Source organism: Chanodichthys erythropterus, chromosome 21 (assembly GCF_024489055.1).
Source record: "Chanodichthys erythropterus isolate Z2021 chromosome 21, ASM2448905v1, whole genome shotgun sequence".
Classification (NCBI taxonomy): domain Eukaryota; kingdom Metazoa; phylum Chordata; class Actinopteri; order Cypriniformes; family Xenocyprididae; genus Chanodichthys; species Chanodichthys erythropterus.
This window is the reverse complement of record NC_090241.1, coordinates 5,656,833-5,681,004: the sequence shown is the minus strand read 5'-3', so window position 1 is coordinate 5,681,004 and position 24,172 is coordinate 5,656,833. Positions and strand designations below refer to the sequence as shown.

The window sequence follows — 24,172 nt, the reverse complement described above, 5'->3', positions numbered from 1 at the left end:
TTTTTTTTTTGATTATGTCACACAGTATTGGTCTCATAGTCAAATATAATTTCAGGTTCTCTATTAGCCTATTGATTCTTCAAAAAGAATAAAAAATAAAAATGCATTTTATTACTATAATGAAATGCATGAAATATAATAATCAGAAAATATCTTTAAATAAATGTTTTAAATGTTTTGGCATAAACCTCACTAAATTGTTATATAAATGCTGAAACCAAGCAAAACAACAACAAAAACCATCTATTTTGAATTGTGTTTGCAGGTTTTTTTAATATATTCTGTTTGCAATGTTTAAAACTTAATTCAATATTATTCTTCATATGTTGTGCACTGATCATGTTTTAAGGATTTTTTTTATTTTTTTAAATATATATATATATATATATATATATATATATATATATATATATATATATATATATATATATATATATATATATATATATATACTAACATTCACCCAGGCTCTGGCTAATATAAAGTGGCCACTTCTGGAGAAATATATAAAATCTTACAATTACCATTTAAATTTGAGTTGTTTCAAGAATATCTGAATGATGTAATAAGGTCATCTGTTTCACACGAGTGTGAACACACATATTCAGCAGTTGCTGAAAGAACTATTTAATCAAAGATGAGTTTCCGATTACACAACTGCTATTTTTGAAATACTTTGAAAACTCATTTAAAATAATAGTAAAATGAAACTAAACCCATGCAAAAACGGTTGATTTGCAGAAAACTGTCATCCGTATCCAACCTGTAGCACATCTTTGGAATAGGTGTGAACAGAATAAATACATTAACATATTTACAGAACAACCTGTAAATTTTACAGTATAAAACTGTAATTTACAATGCAAACTGCTATTAAAATCTATTTTGTACCTTTAACATATACTGACAACCACCATAACAATGCAGGTGGTAAAAGAGGAAGCCACATGAAGAATCATGAAGAAGTTCATTACAAGTAGCCTTTCCACAAGCTGAAATATACTACACTGTAAACCTGAATAAGTTGGCAAAACTCAAAAAATTTTTAACTTAACACTTAACATTAATCTTGCACAATAAAAATTATATAACACTTAATTTTAGCATTTACTCTCCCTTTCGAGTGCCATGGGCAAAGCATGCCCAGAAATAGAAATCCCAGCCCAGTTTAAGTTAAACTTAAGTTTGTCTAAATTAAAATAAATAAGTTCAAAACAATGAAACAGTTCAGTTTACTTAAAATATATCAGTTCTGCGAACTTGAAAGAAAAAGAAAGTGCTAAATACTTATAAAAGTTAATTTGATTGAACAAATTTGTTTAATTTAATGAAATATTTGAGCATTAGGGTTTACGGTGAGGTGCACAGAGTCATTCACACAAACACCATCATGGTAACACACGACACCTGAATAATGCGATAAACATTCATTAAACAACAGAAGATGTAACATAAGCCCAATTGTGCATAAATGATAACAAAAATATATTAAGAAACATAATTATTTAAACAAAATACTTCTTAAATATTATGTGCCTCATAGGGAATTCTGGGAATTTCAGTTTGCAGTTTTTCACTGTAATTTCTAATTTGATTAGCCTTTTTTTTTACTTCTAAAAACTGTACATTTAACAATATTTTACTGTAAAAACTACATGAAGTGTCCGGTTAGGCCTTTTGCAGTTTTCCCCAATATATAGTATGGGAACTTACTGTTAACTTATTATCCATTTTTCCCCCCATAGCAGTTTTACAATATTTTAGAGTTAAAATTACACTAAATTTGTGTAATTTTTTGTGTAACATAGCTGATTGGAGGTCATATATATCTCTGTTGAAGCCAGTCGCTATTGTGGTATATTTACTTCCTCGATCGGTATAGCTCAAGAAAAGATTCACCTCAGTGGAAATTAAATTTACATAATTTCCCACCATGCCGCAGGCTTGTTCATATTTACCTGTTTATTTTTGGTGGAGTGGGGCCTCTGAATGTTTTCTTGCAGCACTGAGGCTGATGCGCCCCTGAGGCTGAAATTATCCACAGCTTTTGGAGGAGAGCTTCTTCAGGGCTTTGCCTGTGAACTCACTGGAAATAAGTTGAAATGACATCCTGGAATATTTAATATTGGAGATTTGCATTTGTCTGTGGGTACGACGAATCGTATAGGGCCCTACGAGTTCTGCTATGTGGAGAACACGGACAGAATCGCGGAATTCATATAGGTACATATTCAAGCATGTGGTGCTTGTGGTGTTTTAAGGGTCTGCTATTCTCACTATATATGAGGACATGAACATTTACCATGCATGAACACTCGTGAAGTGACTCTGGAGATGATCCACTATGAAGTCCATGAGAGCTAGAGTCACAGCAGTACCCCTCGTAGAATTTATGCATCAGTCATCATACACCGATCGGTCTGCCTGTGTTCGACGGTGGTGCGCAGACCGGTCGGTGTAAGTACCGCAAAAACGATTCGAAACTCGAAGTGGGCTGGTACACGCTTCTGTATTTTAATCTAGCATACCCTCTCTTTTTCTGGTGTTCTCACATTCATTTCTGAAAAAAAAACTTTTACAGGGCACTATAGACCTTAGTCAGGTTAGACGCCATATTGAATTTAAAGGCGCAATAGGTGATTCTCTTCAGAAACGATTTTTGTTATGTTTTTGTCTCTTAATATCCTGATAACAGTCATTATGTTAAGTGGTCTAAATGTATTTTTATAAATATATATATATCATCTGCAGAAGGCGTAGAATCATAAAATATTTGTTCTATCATTGCGCGCTTTTCCACACTGGAGACAACTGTGGGAGTCAAAGGGTCTGAAAGGTAATGCATGGTTGCAGTTTTTCCTTTGAACGGGTTGGTACATGGTATGTTTAAATTTTGATGTGTTTTGATAGTAACGCATAATGTAGCTTACGTAGTTTGTGTACCTTTACTAATCAGCTCAATGACAGCTGCACCCAGCGTCTAATCGGGAACTATTTTTATGTTTTCAAAGTTACAAGCAAACTACAACATCCACACTTGGTGCATGGATTCATAAGGCCACCACCACCATCCCTGTGGGTATGTGCATGCATGACAACGTTTACATTGTATTTTTGCTGAAATACTATTATCTTTCTGGTTATAAAGACAGTGATGCAGTTTATTTTGTGCTCAATGCTGCTAGTTTTTCATCAGTCGTCACTTTAGAAATGTCCATCTAATTTGCTGCATCTAATTCCGTTTTTTAAAAGTTGTTTACGTCGGTTATTGTAGTACTGTTAAGGGGCTTTTGCACCAGATGAATCTTTTTATAGTTCCTAGAGCTATTGTCTGAAGCACCCGGATTTTGGCGTGTTCGCACCGCAGGAACTAGGAACGATATAGTTCTAGGAACTCCTTTTGGGGGAACTACTTCAGAGTAGGGTCTAAACCAGCATTATAGGAACTATCAGTGACATAAGTGTATGTTGATTGGTCAAACGCATGTCATAAACACTGACACCCAGCATTTTTAAAAAGCTGTGTAAACACATTTACTTCACAAATATGGAAAACAGCAATAATGGCATTCTGCTGTCTACAGGGTTGCGTTCTTTTCTACAGCTCAATGTAATACTGAAAGTATTGATTTAGTCTCTTAGCCCCAGTCATGTAAATTGAGTTGACATTCCATCTCCGTTATCACGAAACCCACGACACACAACAAACACAGCTCTGATCACAGCATTCTCCATCCACCGGTTTTTAGTGTTTGTAAATGCCGCACTTAAAAACGCCGCTGTCTGCCGTTTCAAAGTTCTTATTCCCGGTGCATATGCAACAAGGAACATAACTATCCTAGTGGCTATGTCCTATAACTGAGTTCCTAGTACTATTCGGTGTGAAAGCCCCTTTACTCACTGTACTGTAAAGTTTTCTCACCGGTGAATGACACATGATGTAATCCAGTAACGTTATCTCTGGTTGTCTCACTTCTGGTCTGTGCGCATTCATGTGTTTTGGAGGAGGCATGGCTTTGGACGGCGATTTGCAGGGAGGGTGGGACATATGCTTTCAATGCTAGCAGGCTAACATTAGCATTTTCCCAGATCACCTACTGTACCTTTAACACAGATGAAAAAGAGGATGTGAGGGACAGACTTACACAAGCACTTACACGCACTGAATAAAGGTCCTATTATCATGTAATTTTCATAACTCACAACTATATTATGGAGTTTTGTCAACTGATTTTTTTTTATTTCTGAAAATGTTTCATCAGCTGGACAATCAGAATGTTGTTAAAAAAACAGTACGGTCCATTGAACACATGCATTTCTATCTCTCACAGCCTCATTTTCATTCCTATAAAAAAATAAATATGAAACTACACCGACTAAAGTCTTTTGGTGTTTTCAAGTCTTCCTGGGTAAGGTCATATGAATAAAGAATGCACATCAGGTGTTTAGTTATGATTTTATTCAACACATAAAGGGGTTGTAAATTGATTTGTGTCTGTCATATTTTGTACATGCAACTTAGCTAGTTTTATTGTAAATGGAAAAAAAAAAGTCATTAATTTCAACAATTTTCCCAACAATATTCTTACTGACATACCCCCAACTCGTAAACTAAGGGCTTAAATTTAGAGTTGCCCACTTGCTTTCTTGTTCGTTCTATTTCAAAAAATATGACCTTTCAGACATGACTTGACCTCATCCGATCCTTAAAAATCACTCTGACCAAAGGCCTCAAATTGAGTCTTTAGAGTCGACCTCTCTCCAAAGCCATATTCCTTTATTAGCTATTCTCATCGTATTCCCTAAAGCCTCTCTCAATCCATTCATCCCTCTCTTCCTCCCTCGACCATCTTCTCTCTCATTAGTTGTGCGGATCTGACAGGGCTTCATAAATCTTTTGCTGAGAGAGGTGAGAGAGGTGAAGTTGAGGATGTTTCTGCACCCCTCCCACCTCACCTGCTGTTATGGAGCGATGCGTCAGGTGGTCCCAGGAGACGCACGCCCACCGCACACGTGCAGAGTGTTTTTCTCTCTGTGCTCTCAGTCGCTGAATGAGATGTGCTACAACAGTCATGCTGCTTTCATGCTATTAAAGATACAATGTGTAACCGTTAGGATGGAGCCGCTGTTGCCCGAGGGATTTCATGCTAAAAACCGTTTCATGAAAGTCACGTCTCTGGAAGCACAAGGGGTGGAGCCGTTTGAAGGGAGTGTTGTTGTTTGAAAGTGTCTGCTTTTGTTATAATCGCTCAGTTGACAGCTGGATGTATATTATGCTCATTTATTTATCATTGAGATGCTACTGATATACAAACAGGGGGGTGATGTGAACCTTCAACAAACTTGTTCATCAGTTTGTGGCAACAGAACTGACACTGTTTCCTTGGTAACTGTAGATTTCAGCCCCCTTTCCAACCCAACACTCTCACACACTATTCTGCCAGGAGTGTCAATTATTTTTTATCTGTATAGAGTTCATCAGTCGGGTTCCGGAAGTAAAAACTCCACAGGGAAATTGATTTTTTATGATGACTTAGCTTGACAGCTTTACAATGAGCTACGAGGTTGCTAATCGATGGCATTTTCCTCTGTTGAAGCCGTTAGCCCACATTGTTTAAACTTAGTCTTAAAATAAATAGCATTTAACATCGGAATTCGTGGTGAAAAACTACATTACCTGAAGAGAAAATTCCACCAATCCTAGTCGAAACAAGCAAAACACTCTTTAGCTCTGCCTACTCACATGAAGCGCAGTAAATTACATAATCAAGTCGGTCTCCCTACGCTCTCAAAATACTTAAACATTTGAATATATATTGCACTAAACTTAAAGGGTTAGTTCACCCAAAAATGAAAATTCTGTCATTAATGACTCACCCTCATGTCGTTCCAAACCCGTAAGACCTCCGTTCATCTTCGGAACACAGTTTAAGATATTTTAGATTTAGATTGAGAGCTTTCTGTCCCTCCATTGAAAGTGTATGTACGGTATACTGTCCATGTCCAGAAAAGTAATAAAAATATCATCAAAGTAGTCCATGTGACATCAGTGGGTTAGTTAGAAGTTTTTGAAGAATCGAAAATACATTTTGGTCCAAAAATAACAAAAACTACGACTTTATTCAGCATTGTCTTCTCTTCCGGGTCTGTTGTCAATCCGGGTTCACGACTCCGCAGTGACGCTGCTGACGCCGCTGCTTTTTATTACCTTTCTGGACATGTAATACAAAACAAAACATGTAATTCAAATACAAAACTAGTAAAAAACAAAACAAATACAAAACTAGTAAAAAAACACTCAGAAAAGATGAGTAGAGGAAAAAATGTCAGTGGCCTCCACCTGTAAAACCATTCCTGTTTTGGGGTCATCTCATTTAGTTGCCCATCTAGTGCACCTGTTGTTAATTTTATTAATACCAAAGCAGCTGAAACTGATTAACAAACCCCTCTGCTACTTAACTGACCAGATCAATATCCCAGGAGTTTAACTGACTTGATGCTATTCTCTGATAAAAAAAAAAAAAAAAGAAAAAAAAAAGTGTTCCTTTAATTTTTTTGAGCAGTGTATTGTTGAGGATAAACAGTTTAAGTCCCTTGAAACCAGATATGTTGAAGACCCGGAGTCAAAGTTTTTTAAAAAAAAATTATAAATTGAAGAAAAATTTAATGAAGAATAGTATGCAGTTTCATCAGCAGAAGCCAGCTTCAAGTCTCACAAGGAGTTTGTAGGTCGCGCATACATTCACATTTCCAAAACAATTATACTCTAACAGAGTCAACTAACTACGTCATTACTTCAGGTTGAATGATTCCGATTGGCTAAGGAAAATACACAAATTTGGTAGTCTTCCACACATGGACAGATAGTCTGAAGCATATCTCCATTCGTCACGATGCTGGATTTAGGTACTGGATGTCCTATTGGGGTCATGACATGGCGTCTGCTGGTCACAAGCAGAATGCCAGTCCAGTACAAAGGGACCTGCACAGAACACTTTGCACACGTACACAGATACACATGTTTCTTCTTCAAGGTTAAAGTTGATCTGAGCTCTGCTCTGAGCAGGAAACTTTCCCAAAACATACTGATAACATGTTCTTTTCTCTCAGTGAGAGGTACAGACAATATTCAAAATTATTTTCTATTGTTCGAAAAGGAAAATAAATGCTTTAACATACGTTGAAGAAGTCATTCAAATAATTTAACAGAAATATAAATGTTGATTAATAACTTAAGATATATATTGAAGCGGCAGTGGATTCCAGAATCCATTCCATCCATACTTTTTTTGATTTGATTATGCTGTTCGCAATGCTTCATTTGATTGTAGTTCTTTCCCTCACTAAAGCTGTTAAAACACAGTCTTGTAGTACTTTTGTATTTTTGTCCTTTTGTAAAACAAAGTTAGTAATGTTGTGATTCACCCTGGTTGGCATGGTTCACAGCTTATAACGCTTTGATGAAGAATTTTTTGAAATCCCTAGGGGAGAAATGAATGGAAAAAATACTTCTGGAACCAACTGAAAAAGTGGGCGGGCACTAATGCACTCTTTGTCCTCTTCTCATATGACTGTTCTAATAACTCCATCTGATTCGCCATATGGTGCATTTTAAAAACACACTTTGTGATTCATATATGACATTTGTATCTCTCCATATGCAAAAGACAAGTAATATACAGTCTATTATAGAAGTATTCCTTACAGTTTCTTTAATAGGTTTAATAAGTTCAATGCATAATACAATATAATTCAACATAATATAAGGTAACACTTTATTTTAAGGTGACATAGTTACATGTACCTACTATAGTAATAGTAAATTATGCATAATTACAAGTAACTAACCCTAAACCAAAACCTAACCCTAACCGTAACTCAATGGTAAGTTCATAGTTAATCAGTATTACTTATTTGAGTAAGTACAGTGTAGCTATGTCGTAATCAATGTCATGTAGGCCTATAAAAAGGCATTACAGGCAGTCTTCAAGTTATCCTTTTTTTATTATATTTTCTGACATGTTTATTTATAATTTAATATGTAAAATTTTAATCTTTTCAGCTTATATAGGCTAGTAACTTTATAAACGTGGTAGTTTGCAGATTTTGAAGTGACAGGCACTTGTGCTTGATGTTTGAGTCTGTTACTCATTTGTACTACAAAACATCTACCTTATAGTTGACAAGCCACTAATATAATTCAAACAGATTTTAATATGATTGAGGGCTAGTATCTGAATACACATGGGACGTGCTAATTGGTTGCCATGAAGTATTTATCAGATAAATGAGAGCCAACAGTCTCCCCAGCTGGTGCAGGCCTGTCAGCATCGCCTGAGAAATGTGTGTTTGTTAGATCACACTGTGCTTGTGGAAACTAAAGAGTCAGCAGAGATTCATGAGTAGTAGCAATGTTTGCAATTACACTTACATAATATGTGTGCATATTTGTGTATGTAAAGACAGTCTTTATTGTAAAATAATATCCTTGAGTGATCATACTGTAGTTTTAAAAAAGGTTTTCCCACCTTTTCCTTTTTTAATCACTTTTACTTTTTTTAATGGTCAGGAAGTAAAATAATTTTTTAGCAAGTAAAAGGCCTTTTCTTCTGAATATTAGAAACATCCCTTTTCAGGTTGTGGTACATGTGTGTTTTTGCTGTGAAATCCATAAATAATGAAATCTAACCATTAAATCTTATAAAATCTTACTAAGACATATCATTGGAAGATATACAGTGTCAGCTGATTTCTATAGCATATGCATTTTATGTAAGTAGTCTGCTATTCTGGTTTAATGATCTCATTTATTTATATTTATTTACAAGGTATCAGAATCTTTTGGCCATATAAACAGGCCCGGTTCCAGAATCGAATCACTGAGGGTGCTTCTGAAATTAGTGAGGGTGCTCTAGTAAAGTGCTGATGTAATGTGTAAGCAACGGCTCCACCATAACAAGAATAGCGAGACATTTTAGCTTATTTACAAGTCATTTCTTTTACAAATAACTGGAATAGAATTTCAAAAATATTTTGAAACAAATATTTTTCTTCAAATGTCTGCATACATTGCTTAATGTTTATCAGCGTCACCATGCTCTGTTTATCACTATTTCAAGCATTGCAATTTCGAGAGGGAATCCAGCATTTATATGTAGATTCAATGGATTATACAGTAAATATAGCCTAAAGCGTGCAAAGTGCACTCCCTTTATAATCACTAAAAAGCTGTCAATCATCTCAGTTCATCGAGATCTCACAAATTCCATCACTTCTGAAAATTACATATTTTTGTTCAGTTTGGGTCATTGAATAACATTAAAGGGTTAGTTCACCCAAAAATTAAAATTCAGTCATTAATTACTCACCTTCATGTCGTTCCACACCCGTTAAGGTTGAACCACTCTAGTCACATGAACTGTTTTAAATATATCTTTAGTTCCTTTCTGTGCATCTGAAAAACGTTAATTGTTAAAGGTGCCTAATTTACCTCGGCATAGTTGAATAACAAGAGTTCAGTACATGGAAATTATATGCCAGCCCATGTTCCCAACATTATGAAAGGCATTAGACAAGGGCAGAACGTCTGGATCTGTGCACAGCTGAATCAACACACTAGGTAAGCAAGCAAGGACAGTAGCAAAAATTGGCAGATGGAGCAATAATAACTGACATGATTCATGATAACATGATATTTTTAGTGATATTTGTAAATTGTATTTCTAAATTTTTCGTTAGCATGTTGCTAATGTACTGTTAAATGAGGTTAAAGTTATCATCGTTTCTTACTGTATTCACGGAGACAAGACTGTCGCTATTTTCATTATTAAACACTTGCAGTCTGTGTAATTCATAAACACAACTTCATTCTTTATAAATCTCTCCAACAGTGTAGCATTAGCCGTTAGCCACGGAGCACTATCAAACTCATTCAGAATCAAATGTAAACATCAAAATAAACACTGTACTTACACGATTAGTCATGCTGCATGACGAAAACTTTGTAAAGATCCATTTTGAGGGTTATATTAGCTGTTTTAACTTTTTTTATGTTGTTTAAGGCAAACACGAGCTCTTGGGGCGTAGAGCACCAGATTTAAAGGGCCACACACCCTGAATCGGCTCATTTCTAATTATGCCCCAAAATAGGCAGTTAAAAAAAATGAAATGAAAATGGGTATTTTGAGCTGAAACTTCACAGACACATTCAGGGGACACCTTAGACTTCTATTACATATTTAAAAAAAAAGTTCTAGGGCACCTTTAATTGTCTTGCTGGCAATGCAGGCCTCACTGAGCCATCAGATTTTATCAAAAATATCTTAATTTGTGTTCCAAAGATGAATGAAGTTCTTACAGGTGTAATTAATGACAGAATTTTCATTTTTGGGTGAACTAACACTTTAAGGTGTTTTTTTCCTCTTTAAGTATGCTCCATATTCTCACTATATATATATGAGACATAAAAGCATGATGAATCAAATATGACATTAAAAAAAAACCCATGCAAAACATGCAGATTTTATCTGATGGTTCAATAATCTGTTCCATTTTTAAAAATATATTTGGGTATTATTTCATATGTCAGGCTTTCCAGGGTTAAACGGTTAGTTCACCCAAAAATTAAAATTCTGTCATCATTTACTCACCCTCAAGTTGTTTCAAACCAAAATTTTGTTCTGCTGGACACAAAAGAAGATATTTGGAAGAATGTTTGTAACCAAGCGAATCTCGCCCCCCTTTGACTACCATAGTAGGGAAAAAAAATACTATGGCAACCAATGGGGGGCGGATTCTGCTTAGTAACAAACATTCTTTTGTGTTCAGCAGAACAAAGAAATGTATACAGGTTTGGAACAACTTGAGGGTGAGTAAATGATGACAGAATTTTCATATTTGGGTGAACTATCCCTTTAACTAATGTTAATGAACCTTAAACGCTATTGTAAAGTGTTACTAGGTTTGCAAAACAAAAAACAAACAAAAAATAAATCCTTTGGGATTCAGTAGAAAGCTTGCAGGTCCTGCAGGATTTTCCCTTCAGGACTCCTGCAGGATTTTTTTGTAAGGGTGTCCGGCATTCTGCTTCAAATGGATCAAGTCCAAGTGATGAAGACAGAAGACTTTTTTTGTATTTCTTTTGTGAATTTACATTTTCGTTTGAACAGTACAGTACAGCTTTGGTTCTGTGCTTCTTCCAGACCTCCCGCAGTTAAACGAATCATGTTCTCCAGGCCTGGTGAGTTTTGGAACGCTGATGAGGTTCATAATCACAGCAGTATGTGCAGAACAGAGTCTGACACCTGAACCACATCTCGCTCTCCTTGTCTGCTACTGCTCCCAGGTGAGCAATTACTGGACAGCCGGGAGCCTCTTGACACACACACATTCTTGATCCAGCTACTTCTTATTCTCACACACACTACTTCCATTACCGGAGGAGTGAGTGAAAGAGAATGCTCTATATGTCTGTCTGCCAGCTGAGCGATCCATCATTTATATGGATGGAGACAGGCAAGGTGGAGTTTTTTCTCCTGTTCTGTCCTCTACAGCTGAACACTTCCCTTCTGCTACCGTACATCAGTTTGCCCTCACCGCCACCCTCTCTGGTCCGTCCTTCACTTTGCCTTTTTTCATTGCAAGCCTTGGAGAGTTAGCAGGTCCAACGATCAATGAATTTTCTGTTTTCACTCTTGTCAGTGGTTTTCTCTCTTCTTTTTCTCGCCAGGTCAGGTTTTACTTTTTCTAAGTCCTGCCTCATTTTTACACTTCTTACTTTCTTTTTCTGTATATATCTATTTCTACACCTCTCTCCAATCTTCCACCTCTATCTATCTCTCCCAATTTTGCCTAGAGGAAGAAGTATCTCATTTTCCCCCCCATTTTTAATAAAAGTAAGGGATGTATTCTTGGACAATATTAAATATTAATTCATGATGTGTATTAATAATGCATTATTAATATCCTGTGATGGCAGAGGTCTTCTGTGGAAATTTATCAATTTACCTGGATTATTTTTGGTTATATCCTGAGGGAGTGCGGATCAGTGGAACACCTTTTGCTGGATGACATATGTCATGATCTTTTTATAAATACTTGCTTAATTAATGATACAATATCCTGCTTTTTTTAAGTTCAGGATAAAAAGGGTAAACAGGACACAAAGAAAAGGTTCTTTATAGTGGAAAAATGTTCTTCACACTAAGAAAAGGTTTGGAAACCTAAAATGGTTCTTCAATGGAAATGCTGTTAAAACCCTCTTTTGGAACCTTTATTATTATGTGGTTTTTGCAAATATTTGCCTAATTAATTCTCAATTACCTGAACTTGCAGAGTAAAATGTAACAGGAATAAAGGGAATGAGAATTTGTACAATGCTCTATTCGGGGTCTCACACCATTTATCCCACAAGGAGGTATTTAATATCTGGGGAAAACGATCTAACATTCATATTTTTCACAAAGTCGCCTGGTGCAGGACCACCCCGGATGTACACAATTTGACATCTGCCATCTTTGTTGAGTGGAACCACAGTTTTGAGCTGATTTGAGCCATGTGAGAGCTTACAGCTGTAAGAAAATGATGTTATGACTAATCTAGTACAATAAATAATTATTGATATTATCAATAAAATAAATCAATGGAAATATTAGCCTTATTTATATTATAAACAACACAGCTACTGTATCAAATTATATCAGTGTGATTTTATCCCAATGTAAAATCCCATTGCTAGTTGACAGTCGATAGTGATGCACATCAACTTTTCATATAATATGTGTGAATTGGTGCTGTATTATATTAATTGATGTATGTTTAGCATTCAAATAATGTCTGACCATTACTTCAAAGCCAGCGATATAATAGTTATGTCATCATTTACTCACTCTCAGGTTGTTCCAAACATGTGTGAATCTCTTTATTCTGTGAAAACACACACACAAAAAAAAGTTATTTAGAAGAATGCTACACTCTAAAAAATGCTGAGTTAAAAACAACCCAAGTTGGGTTGAAAATGGACAAACCCAGTGATTGGGTTAAATGTTTGCCCAACATGCTGGGCAGTTTTATTTAACTCACATAAAAATGGCTGGCTTAAAATGAACCCAAAATAGGTTGGAAATTAAAAATCAGACACATAATTACTAGAGGCAACAATAATCAAAATGTGAACATTTATTGATAAGCAATTTAATAAATGTTTATTGTTTAATTATTATTCAATAAACTTATTAATAAATGTTCATTTATTAAACATATTAATAAATGTTAAATGTTAACTTTGGGTTCATTTTAAGCAAGAAATACAGTAACCTTTTTACAATATTTGAGTTAAATAAAACACCCAGCGGTTGGGTTAAATGTTTGCCCAACCTGCTGGGTAGTTTTATTCAACTCAAATATTGATATTAAAACAACCCAGTTGCTGGGTTTGTCCATTTTCAACCCATTTGGTTGTTTTTTACCCAGCATTTTTTAGAGTGTAGGTTCCAAACAACATTGGATCCCATTGACTTTCACTGTAAGGACAAAAAACTGAGTTTTGTTTCCAGAAATAATAAAAAAAAAGTCTTAATCTTTTGTCTAAGCATTTAGAAGGGAGAAATACTCATGCTAGACTGTAGTTTATTGACTTTTCCTCAGCTTTTAATACTATCCAACCTCACATTTGAGACTTATAGAGCACTTTAAGCTGAGCAACAATTTGGTGGGTTGGATACTGGATTTCTTGACAAACAGAACACAGAGGGTTGAAAGTAAATGGCATTTTATCAGATTTATTATGTTTGTCCACTGGTTCACTTGCGCTTTACATTATGACACTACGATCATTAAAGACCAGGCGGTGGATTGTGTAGAAAGCTACAAATATCTCAGGACAGTCATAGATTCTAACTGTGAGACGGTATGTAAAAAGGGACATCAGCGTCTGTTTTGCCTCAGATTTCACATTGATAAATCTATGATGACCCTTTTCTATTGGGCTTTTATTGAATCAGTCTTGTCGTTCTCCTTTGTGGCATGGTTTGATAACTTGTCTTTGAAGAACAAAAATTTTTTTAATCAAATTGTTAGGTGGGCAAGTAAGACTATAGGCAAACCACAACTTAACTTAGCAGGTTTTTACTGCAACTATTTACACCGCAAGGTGAGTTATATAATTAGAGATTGTTCCCACCCTTTACGCGCTGAGTTTAAACTCCTCCTCTCTGGTTGTTGGTTTGTGGCCCCTAGGTAGAGAACTAGATGATAAAGGTACCTGCAGCTATAGAACTATTAAATGAAAAAAGCAGATGACACTCTTTGTTATGCATGGTTAATTTATGTATTTTAGGCGGGCGTCGAGGGTGTGTGTAGAAGCACATTATCATGACTTTTTTTATTTATATAGTTATTGTATATTTTGATGTCTTATGGATTGTCTTAAGGATGGATTGCTGAACTTCCTGTCTGCACAACAAATTTACCTTCGGGTACTAATAAAGATACCTTGACCTTGAAAAATGCATATAGGTATGGAACAAAGTGAGGGTAAATGATGTAAATGATAACAGAATTTTCATTTTTGGGTGAACTACCCCTTTGAGGAAGATCTGCCATCTTCATTGTTGTAAAACACTTGTATCTGTTCTTTAACTATAACCTATGGAAAACACCACCTGGCTATGTATATAAACACCTGATTTATTCTAAATATTCTTCTACATTTGTAATAGTTTTCCTGAAATTGCAATAAGTTTAAAAGGTTAAATGGGACATTCCATCAGATCCCTCTATTGGTTTCCTGCCTGAAGTGCTGATTTGAATATCTGTGTAAATGTGTGGGGAAAAAAGGGTTCATATGTCTTTGTTCTAGTTGACAAGCACCAAAGGGACCACTCAGAGACAAGTCTTTCTGGAGGGAGCTCAAACAGTCTGGCTTTAGTTACAGCTAGAGAGAACTATCTGCAGAGAGAGAGAGAGAGAGAGAGAGAGGAAGGGAGGGAGGGAGATAAGAGACTGAAGTGCTGAAGAGAGAAGAGAAAGGATGAATGGAACAGGACCACATGTTGGGTTGATGTGAGAAGCATGCATCATCAGTGGCTCATTCTCCAGCTTTGGTGTTCGGAGTGACTGGAAACAGGAAAACACTTCCAGATTAAGCGGTAATGTATATGAACACAACATAAACACAGAGTTTGATGTTCTACACTTTTGAATCAGTCCGGCTACTGAAGCCACTAGTCTGAAAATAGGTGATTGCATGCAATATGTGTTCATGTGGGAATGAAGCAGTGAAGCAGTTACGTGATGTTTTTGTTTAAATCAGGACAGCTGTAAGCATGCGAGAATGAAACATCAGTACCTTCCAGTCTCTCACATGTTCTCGTTCTTTCTTTCTCTCTCATTGAAATGCAGCTGTAAAGTTGCCTCCTCTATTGTGAAACACAATCCATCTGCTCAAGGAGCTCTAAACATCCGTGTACAACAACCGTCAACAAGGGGTGTGGAAAACAGGAGGCTGCCGAAGGTGACTGAACATGATGTCAATCTCAGACCGGAACATTTTAGGCTGCACAGACCCGGAGTGCCATGGAACGCTTCATATGGACTATCAGTTCCATGAATTAATCGATGTTGCGCTTGAAAAAATAGTCCTTTAATGGCCCTGAATGGGACGACTGCTGAACTCAGATCCTCTGGGACATCGACTGAGATTTTGAAATACAAAAGCGCTGAACATTGGCTCATGGAGCAGAAGGTGTCTCTGGGTGATGCAGTTCTCAATAACTCGATGGATTTCAATTGTAGTGAATTCAGAAATAGGTCCGACGCTTTGACCTCTGATGTTCAGAAGAACTGGATGGCACTTTTGATTTCGCTGGTCATAGTCATCACAGTGGCAGGAAACATTCTGGTCATCATGGCAGTGAGCTTGGAGAGGAAGTTACAGAATGCCACCAACTACTTCTTGAGGTCTTTAGCCATTACAGACATGCTTCTGGGTATCCTTGTAATGCCAGTGGCCATGGTGACGATAGTCTATGGTGAGTTTCTTTACATATCTATTCATCATACATGTAGTCAGTTTGCAGTTATACACAATAGAAGTCTATGTTGAAGGCATTTCACCTAGATTGGTTTTGAAAATATAGCCTCAAGACTTGAACATTATACATGTTAACATAAGGCGAACATGACAAAACTGATTAACATTGCGATGCAAAGTGGTGTTCAGTCTTTCAACTCCCATTATGATGTTTTAAGCCAGTAAAATATGTACTGTAGGCATGATATGCACAAGGATAGGACAGAGAGAGAATGTCTACAACAGGGGTGCCCAATCCTGTTCCTCAAAGTCTACATGCAGAGTTTAGATCCAGCCCTGATCCAACACCTTATCAAGTGCTCTTGAAGATCCTATTTAGCTGGTTGATCAGTGTTGGAGCTAAACTTTGCAGGAAGGTATATCTCCAGGAACAGGGTTGAGCACCCCTGGTTTAAAATGAGAAAAATCGGCAACAGGAAACTGGGGGCATGTTTAACGCAATATTGTTTTGAAACGTATTATTGTCTCTTTTTTTGGATTGAGATTAATCATGACTATTTGAACCAAATAATCACCAAATCTACATATAGTTAAAATAAAAAATGTTGTTTCCAAAATTAAAATTAATAAAAGGTTTTATTTAATTTGAAATTGCTTAATAATAGTGAGTAGAAAAATATACACTTTCAAATTAAGTAAAAAAAGTTGGTGTAAAACTTTTTTTAAATAAACATATTAATTAAATGTTTAACTCAATATTGTTTTGAAATTATTATTGTCTTTTTTGCATTGAGATTAATAATGACTATTTAACCAAATAAACACCAAATCTGCATATAGTTAAAATATTTTTTTTTTTCAAAAATTAAGATTAATAAAAGGTTTCACTTAATTTGAAATTGTATGGATAGAATAAGATACAATGTAAAGCACTTTGAGTACCCAAAAAAGTGCTATATAAATGTAAGGAATTATTATTATTAATTATTATATTAAAATATATAAAATGGTCTTTTTATTTTAAGAAGTGGGTCCATTGCAAGAAGATGCTCATATTTGGGGTCCTTGGCAACAAAAAGTTTAAATTGTGTGTGTTTCTTTCTTTCTTTCTTTCTTTCTTTCTTTCTTTCTTTCTTTCTTTCTTTCTTTCTTTCTTTCTTTCTTTCTTTCTTTCTTTCTTTCTTTCTTTCTTTCTTCTTTTTTTTTTTTGTACAGAAAACACAAACTGCATCTCCTGCGTATAAACATCTGGAATGCCTTGAACTATTAACAACATCGTTTTTGTTTGTTTTTACAAACTGAAGGGACAAATCATAATTATTGTCTGTCATATTTAACAGCGTGCAATTTATTAACATTAATAATTCTGACTTGTGTTATTGTTTGTAATTGTCGACAACATGCCCCAGATGCTGTTGATACACATTTATTTGTTTAGAAGCCAGAACAATCCTTTAAACAACACATTGTCAAAGGATTTTTTATTTGAGCTGTTTCACAGAATCAGCACTCATTCGATGTCTCCAGTGAGTTTCTTTCATGTCAAAGGTGTAAATTGCAAATTTTCTTGTGTTATAACATTTGTATCTCTGGAAAAAGATGCATTTCTCTTTAGAACAATAATTAGACCTCCATACATTTTGCTGGAAGGTGATTTATTTCAGTGCATAATGAGTGTGTGTTGGGCCGTCTGGTGTGTCCTAAATTAGTCTGCTTGTATTCACGCATGGGGAGAGAAATTCCTCTTCCTACTCCTTCCAGCGCTTTGATGAGGAATTAATTATGCAGTAACGATGCTGCGCTTTGGTGTGTGTTTGTGCAGCAAAAATTGTAATGCTTCCTATTTGATGTTCTAAGTAGTTTGACCAAGGAGAAAAAAACATGCCACTTCCTGGTCCTATCAGACATACATATTTTTTGGTGTTATGACAGCTGGCGTCATACGATAACACACAGCTAAATTATTTATTTTCCCTTTTTCTTCTTTTATTAGTCGAGTTTATCTTTTAACAATCTGAATTTTACATGAAAACCTAGACTAAGCAAAGTCTGCCTAAAGCACAACACATTGTTTCTAAATCAAACGTCCAAACACGCAATGCAGAACTCATTCTGAGTGACAACAGCTACAAGACACTGCATCATCTTTTGCCCCCTGAAACAGGTTATTCCCACATGATGTAATGTTATTATATAACCTGGCATGAGTAATTGAATTTAGATAGCCTACATGAAATGAAACCATGGTTGTGTTCTGAGAAACTCCAGGCACTGATAAAACACAGCTCTCTGTTTCAGCTGAACCTGTCGTGAGAAATCTGGGAGATTCTATGACTTTACGGTTCGAAGCACACCATTGAGTCTGATGGTGCTATTGATGACTACCACTGTCTCTATCTGCACTGAGAGTCTTCTACTCTCTCATCTCTGATTCCAGAACACATTTCTTTGTGTTTAGATTCCATCAAACACAGAGACGCAGTGCCTTCCAAAACACCTCTGTTCTTTTTGAGTCAGCAAACTAAAGGGCTGATTCTCATGAAATACAACACATTATTTTGCCAGTAACTGGTACCCACCTTTTTCTAGATAATTTTTATTGCTGGTAATGAACTGAACATATTTTAGATATTAAAAGTTCAGATTAACAATAATTGTGTATTAGCACAGCTGTGTTTCAGCAATTATTAAACATCACAGTTCTTGCGCATATATAGTGTAAATTCCATTTAATGGGGTTATATTAATACATGTTTACTATTTATTGTACCCTGAGGTCCATTTATGATGTAAGTAAAGTTTTTTTGCACCAAAAACACATACTTTACAATTAATTACAATTTTCACCCTCTCTCTGACCCTTATTATGACGTACTATTCTATGATTCTGCACTAGCTACTTGTAGGTCACTAATCAAACAAGTAAATCTGTGGTTTTAACAATGGCGTACGCAGATTTTAATCGCAATAAACAGGCATGCAAACACCTTAATCGCATTATGACCAAAGTGCACATGTGCTTGGACATACACGGATGCCGGTGTTGTGCCGAATTTCGACCCCCTGCCAAATTCATACCCCCCTCGTTGAAATCGTTACCTGATGCCTAATCTTAATCCCACCCCTAATCCTAACCCCTCCCCCACACCCACTCCTAAACGTACCAATATTAAGGGGGTAATAATCTGGCAGGGGGTCGAAATTCGGCACAACAGGTGAACTTCATGAATGAACTCCATGATATTATTCATCCAGACGGCACAAAGAATGGAATGGCAGCATATGCAAACTCAGCATTGCAATGTTCATTGCGGTGCCATATAATATCTAGTACATCCATAAAAATGTATTTTGAATTTGATGTGAGTAGATTAAAACAATGGCCGGTAACATGCATACTGTGTGCCTATCTGAGTGTGGTTTAATCATACTTCGAATAATCAGAGTAATGAAAATTGCATGTAAACTGGAGGGAAGAGTTCTGCTCATTTCATGTAAACATCTTACTGCGATTAAAGGGTTAGTTCACCCAAAAATGAAAATTCTGTCATTTATTACTCACCCTCATTTCGTTCCACATCCCTAAGACCTTCATTCATCTTCGGAACACAAATGTGACCCTGGACCACAAAACCAGTCATTAGGGTAATTTTTTTGAAATTGGGATTTATACATCATCAGTCTCTAATCTGAAAGCTGAATAAATAAGCTTTTCATTGATGTATGGTTTGTTAGGATAGGACAATATTTGGCCGAAATACAACTATTTGAAAATCTGGAATCTGAGGGTGTAAAAAATTCAAATTACTGAGAAAAACACCTTTAAAGTCCTTAGCAATGCATATCCACTCACAAAAATAGATTTTTGATATATTTATGGTAGGAAATTTACAAAATATCTTCATGGAACATTACTATCCAAATTGGCAAAAAAAGGAAAATTGATAATTTTGACCCATACAATGTTGTTGGCTATTGCTACAAATATACCCGTGCGACTTATGACTGGTTTTGTGGTCCAGGGTCACAAATTAAGATCTTTTTGATGAAGTCTGAGAGCTTTATGTCCCTCCATAGAGATCCAACGCAACTACCACTTTCAAGGTCTAGAAAGGTAGGAATGACATCATTAAAGTACTCCATGTGACTCCAGTGGTTTAACCTCAATTTTACGAAATGACACGAGTACTTTGTTTGCGCCAAAAAAACATAATTTACCACTTTACTTTAAATATTGATCTGATTCCATACTTCACGAGGCATGCGTTTTGTGTTCGGATACGCGTCAACAAAACGCACATGTGTGAGTGTTTATTGTTGTTTTAATTGTTGTTTATTGAGTTTAAGCCACTGGAGTCACATGGAGTACTTTAATGATGTCATTCCTACCTTTCTGGACCTTGGAATGGTAGTTGCGTTGGATATCTATGGAGGGACAGAAACCTCCCAGACATCATCAAAAAGATCTTAATTTTGTGTTCTGAAGATTAACAGTGGTCTTACGGATGTGGAACGACACAAGGGTGAGTAATAAATGACATAATTTTCATTTTTGGGTGAACTAACCCTTCAAGACCTTACTCTTATAATCACATTATTGGTGCACATGTAAATGTAGTCAATGTAAATGTCTTGTACAAAAAGTCAGATTTCCTTCCTTTCATAAAGCACAAGAAGCTCCACGGATAACTCATAATATAACCCCACGAATATATAAATGTTTAGAAATAAATGTTCTGACCATTGAATATTTGGTATGTTCTATGACTGTAACCAATTACAAACAAGTATTTGCTTGTCCAGAATGTGACACTTTTTGTGTCCTTTATGTGTTAGGTTACACCTGGCCACTCCCGTCGGCCTTATGTCCGATCTGGATCTACCTGGACGTTCTCTTCTCCACCGCCTCCATCATGCACCTGTGCACCATCTCTCTGGACCGATACATTGCCATCCGTAACCCCATCCACCACAGCCGCTCAAACTCGCTTACTAGAGCCAGAGTCAAAATTATAGCAGCCTGGACCATCTCTGTGGGTAAGTTCTAGATCGCTCAAAGCCAGTAGGAAACTGCAATTCTGAAATGCTAAACAGCTGAGACTGCATCTATTAGCACTGGTATGCCAAACCATAGCACCAAGCTGTCTTCTTACTCTCTTTTTGTCTCCATCTGTCTCAAGTTATCTCCATGCCTGTCCCAGTTCTCGGCCTGCACGATCACTCCAAAGTCTTCCGGAACGAAAGCTGCCAACTGACGGATGACAATTTCGTTCTGATTGGCTCTTTTGTGGCGTTCTTCATCCCGCTCATCATCATGGTCGTCACCTACGTTCTCACCATCAGTGCTCTGCAAAGCGAAGCGACTTTGTGCCTGGACCAACTCATCGTGCGGCCAACATGGTCGTCCACTATTGGACTCCTCCCTCGAGGCTCCCTCTCCTCCGAGCGTCTCTTCTCGCGTTCGTCTCTCTGCCGTGACGGGGCTTCCAGAGGATCCAGCCGACGCTCCATGCAGTCCATCAGCAATGAGCAGAAGGCGTCTAAAGTGCTTGGCGTGGTCTTCCTTCTCTTTGTGATCATGTGGTGTCCATTTTTCGTGACGAACGTGATGGCGGTGGTGTGCGGCTCGGCGTGTGATGAAGATTTGGTGGGGGGACTGATGAACGTGTTTGTTTGGGTGGGTTATCTGTCATCGGCGGTCAACCCTTTCATCTACACACTCTTCAATAAGACTTACCGTGCCGCTTTCACCAGGTACATGCGTTGCCGCTACCGTGACGAAAGGAGGCCTCTGCAGCTGATTCTTGTCAACACCATCCCTCCTCTGGTGTACAACTCTTCCGGGCTTTCCCTTAAAGTGGAGAACTCATTAAGGAAGAGGGCAGAGGGCAGCCGGTCTGGGAGCTTCTCCAACACAGATAGGTCAAACTCTGGAAACACACAAAACAAGCAGGAAAGGGATGAGGTAGTGAGCCATTTGTGAGACTAGAAACAGACTCTAGAGGGTTTTTAATTATGGCTCACATCAACAGACCTTAGAGACCATCTCTTTGTAGCTGTAAAAGCTTGAAAAATGAAGTCTTTTATTTTAAAATGTGTCCACCTGTGCAGTACAGCACAGTCAGCAGATGATACTACCTACGGCTCACAGCCAAAAGAGAAGACAAATGCTTTAAGTTGTTCCAACAGCAATAAAGTTTCACAACTCTCTTTGTGGGACTCAAACCACAAATGTCTTTTTATTTTGTACAAGATTTGTAAAAAAAAAAAAAAAACCTCACTGTATATGTATACGTTACACAAATATTGACTGTATGAATGAATTACGTCACTTTTCTCACTTTATCTTGCCTCTGGTGAGGAATGGTTTCATGTTCATTAATTTATTAATATTAAAGATTGTATTGTGAAGACCTGTTAATGATACATGGGTAGATTAAATAAAGCTTACAAGGAATATTTGGTCGCTTTCTTGGGACAGACTGGTTTATGGCCTGTTCAAAAGGATGGGATTTAGTAAATGAACTCGCAAACCATTCACCCATGCCATCTGAATGAAAACAAATGCAGACAAAGTGAAGTGGGTGACCAATAACAGACCAACTTGAGACACCGGGGAGTGTTAAATTAAAGTATCTAAACAGTATTTGACTTTTAGTCTTGCAAGTCATGCAAAAGATTTGCTAGGACATGTTGGGGTAGGTGACCAGACGTCCCCGTTTTCCGGGGACAGTCCAGGTTTTTGGTGCTCCGTCCCCGGCTGGAGCTGTCCCCGGAAATGTCCCCATTTTATATCTCGTTCAAAATAATCCGCAAACACTTTGCAAAAAAGTCTGGCCAGCATACAGCATAGAGGTTTCTTAATATTGCTGTTATTTATTTATTTTTTTTCTAAACATATCTCTGTATTAAAATATGTTAAAAAGTTCGATACCGCTTTTCTACAGTATCCATATACACTGGCAGCGAGTTCACGCACACCGCAGTTGAACACAGACGGTCCGTGTACGTTGTGATAGTTTGTTTTCCAATTTGAAATGAAATATGCAGAAACGAGAAAACGGTCGTTTCCAGTTTTTTCGTTTGTAAAAAAAACCAGGAAAACGAGATTTTGACTCCATTTGCGTTTTTTTCGGGTCACGGATAGAAAACGGAAACACGACTTCAAAACTCGTTTTCCACATCGTTTTCCGTTGTGCTGTGGCTCGATTTCGTTGTGTTGTGAACTTATGTTTGCTTTTTTAATTTCGTTGTGTTGTGCACTACTGGGCCACCGTAAGTGGCTGTCATTTTCATGACAGATTTATTTAGACATACATTAATCAACACAACACCAACAAGTTAAGTAAAATATAATGACTTTATTGGCTAATATAGTTCATATATTTAGTGAGAGTTAATTTCTCTGTTGAACTAACGTCAAAACTGCATTTTTTGTTTGAATTTATTTTTGAAAGTGATTAAATGGACAGAATTTGAAAGATGACACTTAATTTCTTATCAAAACACAGAGCTTATTGCGATTAATGGTGGTTAGGCCACAACACCGTATTCGTTGTCTAGATCCATTGAACCAGGGCTAGGCGAGGCGCGTTCGGTTATGCCATGAGAGTATCGCGGTTCGTACCGTGGGTGGTGTATGGCGGTTTTTCGATTTGGTTTGAATATCGTTACACCCCTAATAACATGGCAATTCTGGGGGTGAGTGCCTCATGTCACTGTCAACAAACAATTCAGGCCTGTATATCACCAAAATGTTTAATTACCCTACTAAAAAAGTGGCATAAACCAGCATGACCTCCATGTTGGTCCAGGCTGGTTAGAGCTGGCAAAGAGCTGGTCTAGCTGGTGGACCAGCATCGTCATGCTGTTCTCAAACTAAATTCAGCTTATGTAGCTGGTTCACCAGCACTCCAACTTCCCATGCTTGGGATCAGCAACCAACATCCCAGCTAGATTTTTAACTATACTGAGTAGGTAAAAGCCAGTGTGCGTGTGTGCACTGGTTGCATTTTTTTTTTTTTTTTTTTGTGGATGCTGATGTCATTGGTAATTAAAGACAATTGAAAGTTCATGACAGTCATGTGACTGTGATGTGAGAGGTCAGAATATTCACTCATTTAAACAACGCAACACAACGTG

The 24,172-nt window shown here is 36.8% G+C and overlaps 1 protein-coding gene across 3 annotated transcripts; it reads left to right on the top strand.

Moving 5' to 3' along the window:
- Positions 1 to 3,035: 3,035 nt before the first annotated feature.
- htr2ab (5-hydroxytryptamine (serotonin) receptor 2A, genome duplicate b) lies at positions 3,036 to 22,480 on the top strand. 3 transcript variants are annotated; one of them, XM_067373162.1, is made up of 4 exons: positions 13,003 to 15,146; positions 15,400 to 16,028; positions 20,867 to 21,067; positions 21,211 to 22,480. In XM_067373162.1, the coding sequence occupies exons 2-4, from the start codon at positions 15,644 to 15,646 to the stop codon at positions 22,011 to 22,013; spliced, it is 1,389 nt and encodes a 462-aa protein (XP_067229263.1). In that variant the 5' UTR covers positions 13,003 to 15,146; positions 15,400 to 15,643; the 3' UTR covers positions 22,014 to 22,480. The 3 variants fall into 3 exon arrangements, with proteins under 3 accessions (XP_067229264.1, XP_067229263.1, XP_067229266.1); XM_067373163.1 differs by lacking the exons at positions 13,003 to 15,146; positions 15,400 to 16,028 and adding an exon at positions 3,036 to 3,079; XM_067373165.1 differs by lacking the exons at positions 13,003 to 15,146; positions 15,400 to 16,028 and adding an exon at positions 20,247 to 20,553.
- Positions 22,481 to 24,172: the final 1,692 nt, after the last annotated feature.